At 44.5% G+C, this 8545-nt stretch overlaps 1 protein-coding gene across 1 annotated transcript; it reads left to right on the top strand.

The window, feature by feature from the left end:
- The first annotated feature begins 874 nt into the window (after positions 1 to 874).
- On the top strand, positions 875 to 7561 carry LOC109902207 (transcription factor SOX-4). Its single transcript, XM_020498413.2, has 2 exons — positions 875 to 1273; positions 1750 to 7561. Exon 2 carries the CDS (start codon positions 1798 to 1800, stop codon positions 2989 to 2991), a length of 1194 nt encoding a protein of 397 aa, XP_020354002.1. The 5' UTR covers positions 875 to 1273; positions 1750 to 1797; the 3' UTR covers positions 2992 to 7561.
- Positions 7562 to 8545: the final 984 nt, after the last annotated feature.

The raw sequence follows: 8545 nt of genomic DNA, 5'->3' as shown, positions 1-8545 counted from the left end.
ACAGAACCTAATGGTTCTGCCCACTCACATAATGATAGTTCATTTTAATGGACCCTTTTCCAGGCTAGCAATAATGACATAGCTAATGTCAGACTAGGACATCACGCTCATTTTTTCGTTCCACTTCAAACTTGACATTCAAATCCATAGATTCTGCATCACAGCTTCTCTCGTATCCCCTATAGGCTACGCATGAACTGAAATGCTTTATCTGAAAGCCCATCAAATGTATGGGTTCTCAGAAATGCTGAGAAGGAAAATATCACCTGCATCAGTATCTGTGGAAAAGGTCTGGTCTGTCTTTATAAATCAATTCATTACTTACTTGATCTATTTCTGCATCACATATCAATTTATCAACTTACCTATTTATGATACAATTAATTTAGTTATTGTATTTTGCAGACATGTTGCAGTCACTATACATTTTAACAGGGAAACATACTGCAAATATACAGCTTGTCTTCAAACAGTGAACTTTGACCTTTTAATGCTGAGAGTGTGTAGGCACGATTCAACATGCACACTTCTTTAACCCACACAGTTTACTGGTCAACAGATTCATAACACAGAGCACTTCTCAGTTATGTAACTGTGATTTAAACATGCAGACAGACACCGTCTTGCAGGATACACTCCAAGCTTCTTTAAAACTGCACTTAACATTTTAAACATTTAACGCCCCCTCGTTTAACATTTCAACTCCCTCTCTCAGGTTCCCTGTTCTGTCACTGTGCCTGTGCCTCACTGTATGGAGACGTTCTGCTCTTACACACACACACAGACACACACGCACACACACACGCACACACAGACAGACACACACACTGAGCCGCTGCACGGAGTGGTGGGTGGAGGGGGAGGAGTTTGTGCCAGAGGAGGTTGAGCTGTCTACTGGGAGGTTTATAGAGTAGCAGACAGGGGGGCAGTCCCTACAAAGAGGGAATAGGTTAGAGAGAACAGTAGACAAGGAACGAGAGTAGAGAGAGAGACAGAGAGAGACAAACAGACAGACAGAGACAGAGACAAAGACTCAAAGAGAGTCTGCATGCAGCCAGCCTGGGACAGCTTGGTACTGTAGAAACAGCCAGACGTTCAACTCTAGCACTAATTTCCTCTCTGCTCCACAGCAAGCCCACCTGGTTCAGCTCAACACTGCATCATCAGAGCCAGCCCATTCTCTACATATGGAGAGGGAGCCGGCTTCTTTTCAGACACTCAGCATCTAGGTCCTGAGGCAAGGGTACTGAAGCAGAGTCCTACAGAATTTCTGGTGAGTGTTTTAGTGTTTGTCCTAGTGGTCACATTTCCAGCCAGTGATGGTAGTGGTGTTATTCATTAACTTGTGAGTAATGTTGTGAGTAATGTTGGAGATGATTTTTGTGCTCTGGGATTTGTATAGGATGTGTTAGTTTGCACCTCTAAAAGCAGATGGGTTATGGGCATCTTTTTTCTAAATCTAAGGCTGCGTTTAGACAGGCAGCCCACTTTTGACCAATCAGATCAGCTCTGAAAATTATCTGAAGTGATTGGTCAAAAGACCAATTAGTGAAAAAAGATCTGAACTGGGCTGCCTGTCTAAACACAGCCTTCGTGTTACATATTGCACTGACCATACTGTATGTAACAATTGAAAATGAAAGGAAAAACAGAAGTGTAGATTTATGTGACATTTACAGTCATGCTGTCAGCTGAGCGATACCCTTGATGGTGATACTTATGACTTGTCTTTTTCCTTTGGTGGTACAGGAAGAGGAAACGTTGCAGTAACAACTTAGAGTGTCTATGTGATTATGGATGACTCCAGCCGTCAGTCTGAGTAGAGCATCATCCTCCATCATGGTACAGCAAAGGGGACACAAATACTTAGCAGTTATGGACAGTGATTTGAGCCAAGAGGTTTTCGTAGGACTGGGAGCAGATGAAGGGGAGGAGGTTTTTGGACCGTCACCCTCCAACAAAGACCCCAACTGGTGCAAGACTCCCACGGGTCACATCAAGCGGCCCATGAATGCATTCATGGTCTGGTCGCAAATCGAGAGACGGAAGATCATGGAGCAGTGGCCAGATATGCATAACGCAGAGATCTCCAAACGCCTTGGCAAGCGCTGGAAACTCCTCCCCGACTACGAGAAGATCCCCTTCATCAAAGAAGCAGAGAGACTTCGGCTAAAGCACATGGCCGACTACCCCGACTACAAGTACCGGCCCCGGAAGAAGAGCAAGAGCTCCATGCCCGTGCGGGTCGGGGAAAAGGTCCCCCTGAAGACAGGCAAGTCCCACACGGGTGGTCGTGCATCCGCTTCTGCATCCTCCACAGCCACCAGCAAAGGGCTCAAGGTCCGAACGCCTTCCTCCAAACACAGAGCCAGCTTCCACGGCAATAAGTTCAAAGGTTACGACGAGGGCATCAGCGATGATGACACAGTGGATGTAGAGATGGCCAGTCAGGGAGCAAGCCAGCCAGGAGGGCAGAGGCCAGCCTTGGACGTCTTCCACCACCAGCAGGCTGCCATGACCCCTGGGCAGCAGCAACCTCATCTCACAGCCCAGCTCAGAGTCAAATTGCCCACCACCACCTCCCACCCGCCCACCTCCAACCTCCCTGTGGGCCTCTCCTCTGGGTCTCCTGTACCCCAGAGACTCCCAGAGTCGTCCCCCAGGGTGTCCTCTTCATCGGAGTCCCGTACGCCCCTCTCCTCCACCGGCCGCTCCTCCACCCCCACCTCCACCAGCTCCTCCTCATTCGTGTCGTCGGCCTCCTCCGACGAGGAGCTGGATGAGGAAATCTTGCATATCATCTCCAACGCCAACTTCGACAGCATGCCTATGGATTGCGCCACTCTGGACAAAGACTTTGATGCTGCGTTTCACACCAACTCAGGATCCCACTTCGATTTCCCTGACTACTGCACCCCAGAAGTGAATGAGATGATATCCGGGGACTTGCTGGTGCCCAGTATCTCTGACCTGGTGTTCAAGATCTACTGACCTTCATTCATAAAAGCCTGTGGTTTTTTGCTTATATTATTTATTTTTCCCCACCCCGAGCTTGGACACTTCCTTTTTGTGTTCTCTCAATCAAGTCCGTAAGTGCTATTGCTTTTCTTTTCCCAGTATGCCACATCCTGATGGTTTGGTGTACAAACAGTGAAATGTTTCTCACTCCAAGCCTTTTATCAAAGTTAAAATATCCAGGCACCGAACAGGAGACCAGGAACAAACAGCAGAGCAGACTCTGAACAGATATGTTCCTAGTAGAGGGATAAGAGTGCTTTCAACAGTAAACCTATTCAGTATTTATTGTTTTCAGTATTAATAGGAGCATGGAGCATTGCCATGTCTTTCACGTGCATTTGTTGTATATGAAGCACCATTACAGATATGTTCTGACATAATCAACCAGAATGAAGGCAACAACTGCAGATTCACATTTTCAAATTGACAAAGTAGCCTCATTCCTGATTTATTCATGTTATCAACAAATTATCTCTAAATATCAAAGGGTAAAAAGGGAGATCATGTGAGGCATAGATAGTCCTTATGTTTCAGCTAATAGGAATCTGCAGCACTTGTCATCAGGCTTTTACAGTAGCATCAGTTAAAGTAGAGGCTCTTGCCAAGAGAGAAATCTGCTGCAGACAAGTGCCAAGGAGCCGGCCATAATTAATTTAATAATCTGTAATTAGATAACAGCACTTTCATCGCCTCGCTAATACTGCAGACTCCAAGACATGGAGTATTACGTAAACACAAGCCTTGTGTGTGTGCCTGATTCATTCCAGACAGTTGAGGCTGACCGTAGCGGTGGTTTGGTGGTTAGAGTGTGGGGCTGAGTAGTGGAGGGGGAACAGGAAGGGAGAGAGGGGAAGTGAAAGAGGGGCCAGGGGGTCGGTGATGGGGGGTGAGGAGAAGCTTTTCTTTCAGGGAGCTGTACATCTGTCCGTGCAGGCAGCAGCCTTTGTGCCGGGGTCGGAGTGAGTGTGTATATGTGAGTGAGTGTGTGTGTGTGTGTGTGTTTGAGCTCTATTGAGCAAGCGTCTGCCAGCCGGGGTAGTGGAGAGGGGGGTAGTGTATTCAGGGGTAGATGAGGACACGGCCATCCACACACCCACCAGCTCAGTAAAATGCATGTCATGTCTGCAGTCTGGCTGCAGCTGCCTGATCAGGGCCGATTCAGCGGTGAATGGAGGAGAATCTGTCTGCCAGCTGTCCCTCCATTGACTCTCTCAGGGATCGTTTTGTCTAGAGGTCCTTCTGCCCCTGCCTCATTCATCTGCCCTGATCTGGGGATGAGATGCACGCCACCTCTCCTCTCCTCTTCTATCTCTCTTTCAAACAACCGTCGGGGGGAACGAGGTGACAGAGAGAGAGAGAGAGTGAGACGGACCCCCCTTTCTCTCTCCATCCCAACATGTGACCTTTCTTCTTTTTATCCCTCTATCCTCATTAATTACATCGCCTGGCTTTGGCACTGTGGTGAAAAGGACCAGTGTTATTTGCTTACTCTCCACCAGCAGCTGCCGAAGAGCCAGCCAGAAAGCAGCACCAAAACCCTTCCTGCAGTTCTTATCTTATATAAACTGATGCTAATCCCTCGTCAGACCGACCTTGTCAGAGCCAGTCAGCATCCTTTAACAGAGGCTGCCCCACACGTTGCAGTGTGTCTCTGGAGCAGGCCATGGAGAGGCAGGAGACAGGGGATATGTGATGGGACCATGGGGGATACACTGGGAGTTTGTTTTCAGACCAAGATGCACTGTTTAGGGTTGTGTCTTAATGACTGTGTGGTATAGGGATCATGACGAGAACAGGATTGGGTTTTGTGTTGTGTTCCTCTTCAGTCCCTCCCCCCAGGAAACGCCTGAAGGAACCAATGCTTGTTTATGAGCGACAGTGTTTTCAGTTCCTTGTGATGAGAGAACTGCACCTTTACAGTACAATGTCTTCATTAGCAAAAAAACGAACAAAAATAAAATCAGGTATCTTGTTTCTGAACTGGAAGGTGGCTTCCTTCGTAGTTTTCAATGGTAGGAGAAGATAGATGAAGGTTAAAAAAAAGAAAAAAGAAAAAAAAGAGAGATGGTTCTACTACGAACAGAGGCCTTTAAGAATCCATACAACAACACTGATACATTTCTTCTGTTACATATAAGTAGGAGTTCCTTTAGAAATATTGGAAGGATACCATTTGAACGGTAAATAATCCAGAAACAACAACATCCAACCTCCATCTAAAAGTGAACTGCAATCGAGGTTTTAGACATACTGCATGTGTCCTAGTATTAAAAAAGTGATCGCCAGTATTCTGTACTGTTAATACACACTGATATTGGTTTACATAGACAAAGTACGGCAAACCATTCCTGAACAAATCAGTATTCAGGGATGAAACAGGTGAAATTACAAATACAGATTCAGCAAAAATGTCTTGGTTCACCAGTTGAAAGGGTATTTCACCTCTTGATTATGTACATGATACAGTACAATATATCCCATGTTCTGTCTGGTTATAATAGTATTACTCAACAAACCTACAGTACCGTACAGTGTAATGGAACCAATACTGAATTCAACACCAGCAGCCTAAAACTGGACTCAGGACTAAGGTAACAGCTCACTGTGGAACTGATCCTATGAGTTTTAGTCATTCTATTGTGCTGTATATTAGATCATGCATCTGAAAAAAATATGTACCAGCAAAATTATTTGATACTGCTGAGTTATACCTTTTCAAAGATGTAATGTTTGAAAGTACAGTATGTATCAATCATTCAGGTGCATTTAAGTGTAAATAAAATATTTATTTAATTACATAAAAATGTTTTTAAAAAAGCAAAAGGTTGGAAAGGGACACCCTTGACAGAAACCTAACCAGCATTTCCGATTATTTATTTAATACTTGTGTTTTTTATTAGAATACTTCTAGGCTCATTTTATTTTACTTTTTCATATTTTAGAAAGAGAGCTAGAAACTGGCCTAGACAACTCACAGATGGGCTCCGGCAAATTAGTGTCAGAGTGATAAATGCAAAAAGCTGTGGAGAAATTAAGCTGGGTAAAAACACCCATCTGGTGTGCACCTCCTACTCTGGGCCGGCCTTTGATGAATAGCATTCCCTGAGACAGAAATACAAGGACAATGCAAATTTCATCGAGCCGTCGGCCTCCCTCCCTCTCCTACCACCCCACCCCACCCCCACCCCCACCCACCCCTTCCCCCTCACATCACAAGTGGGGCATAGCAGCCCCCACCATACTGAGCATGACTGTCTGACTGTCTGTCTCCAGCTACAGCGTCTTGCATGTGGCTGCCACCACGGTGACCAGGGGCCCCCAGCAGGACCAGTCCAGGGCTATAGGGGTCCACAGGGGACACTCTCAACCTCAGGGTCCTAGTAGGACTTAACTTACCATTCCTTTAAACCACACCGACCTGACAACACAACAGCAGCACTGGGAGACCCGGCTTGCTGCACACAGAAGTAGCCAAAATATGACCATGATGCCTCACATACAAGTACATATTGTTTACAAGGTTTTACAGTATTATAGTCTGAGCTGAATACAGAATGTTTCCTCCGCTTTCATCCTCGCAGCAAGGGTTATTTTGATTTGTTTACAATGTCAAATATGATTTGTAGTCTATTCACCAGCACGTTTTGGTCTTAGTCGTGGCAAATTGTAACAAAACCTATTTCTGCGACATGAAACAAACCGAATCTTGTTTAGCTGAAAATATGCTTGTGTTGAACTTTGATTCCTCAACGTTATTGTAAAACAGGGGAAATGGGGATGTTTAAATATATTTTCATGTGTTACAAATGCATTGCATCCAGCAGTACACTCCAGAGTGTACTAGTCTGAACAAACTGTCTAATCAAATCTATAAGGCTCACCCCTATTCATCCGTATATAGATATATATTGGCATACATTTTAAGATCTGTGTTGATAAATGTAATTGGTCGATAAGTAGAACCAAAATTCTTGACATTGCATTGATAATAGGTATGCATGTACAAATAGTTAATGTCTCTAACAATGGGAGTAATTGCACTTCGTATAGCCTCCCATGCAACACTTGTATTCAAAACCAGGGGAAAATGGTGGAAAAAGTCATTTAGAAAAATGCATCACTATGCTAACAAAACTTAATGCTAATATTGTCATATTGGAACCCCCCTCTGCTGTGTAGACTGTCATTCCTGCACTATTCATTATGGATTGGTGCATAACAAACATGATGTGTTTCTATCAATCAGTCATTTGCTGTATTGCAATTCCATAAAGCTCATTTAATCTGTGTGCAAAATGGTTCAACAGCTAACCATCTCGTTCATCTTAGTATCGCGTTTGACCAATAATTAGCATTGCTTTATCATGTATATGTATGCTTTTTGTAGTGTGGTACATTCAGCTGTTCTGACAGCGAGTATGTGGATAGAAATCAAAGCACTTTGTTGTAAATATGTACGTAGATCTGAGAGACGCCATTTTTCATTTTGGATAGAGTTATCAGTGTAATGACACTCCATCACTGAATAAACTGTTACAGTCAACATCGGATGTCTTCTGTGTCTGTCTTAAACTCTCTGTCTCTATATCAAACGACGGTGGAGTGTGGAATATTCTAAACTGCCTTCCTTATGGGGTTTTAACAGTTGGCTTCCACTGTGACAACGTTATGTGACTGTTGTTTCACTCTGTGTCTGTCAGGATGCAGATGTTCTTGTGGTCAACTTAAGAAACTTGAACACTCGCACTCATGATGTCATCCACGGTACGTGTACACGAGATATATGTGAGGAGCACACTGAAACCCCCGTCACACACTGACTGAAAACCCACCACAACACATTCTCAGAAGCATTTTTTTACATTTAAACTGTGGCATTACTGTTTTTTTCAGCACCGTGAAGAAAATACAAGAAAACAATTATTGAGCTAGGGATTAATCCCAAATCCAACTGAGTGACAAAAATGTTTCTAAAGGGGAATTATTTGGTTGACTAAATAATGTGTGCCCTTCTGGATTCCCATTCAGAATTCTAGCCTGGGTCAGCCGGGCTCCAGCCGGGCTCCTATAGCCAAAGGCCATGTTTGACTGCTTATGCTGATGGGGGTGACATTTATCCCTTTTCTGTCACTTCAGAGACTTACACACGAAGCGGTGTGGTGAATCAAGCAGACGTGCAGTGTGCTCTGCACAGTCATGTCAGCTCCAAACTCAAATGTGGGTTAAACAAAACAGCAAATGGTATTAACTGCTGCTGAAATAGGGGCCGCACTAGGAATTCAGACCATTTCAGGGGTGACTGACACTTTGTGCATTGTGAGAGTGAGAGACAGTGTATTGTCGGAGCGAGCGGGCAGCTTGCAGACAGAGTAGATGTGGTTGGTTGGGTGAAGGTTTGATGTGTGTCATGCTTTTGATTCCCTGATTCTAATAAGCTGATTTGGTGAGAAACACCTGAGAGGATTACTCAAAGGATAATAGGTAGTAGCAGCTCTCACATTAGATTGGATGCTTGTCACTCACTACT

The sequence above is a fragment of the Oncorhynchus kisutch genome, linkage group LG1 (genome assembly GCF_002021735.2).
Source record: "Oncorhynchus kisutch isolate 150728-3 linkage group LG1, Okis_V2, whole genome shotgun sequence".
Taxonomy (NCBI): Eukaryota; Metazoa; Chordata; class Actinopteri; order Salmoniformes; family Salmonidae; genus Oncorhynchus; species Oncorhynchus kisutch.
The sequence above is the reverse complement of the archived record's forward strand: the minus strand, read 5'-3'. Positions and strand labels throughout refer to the sequence as shown.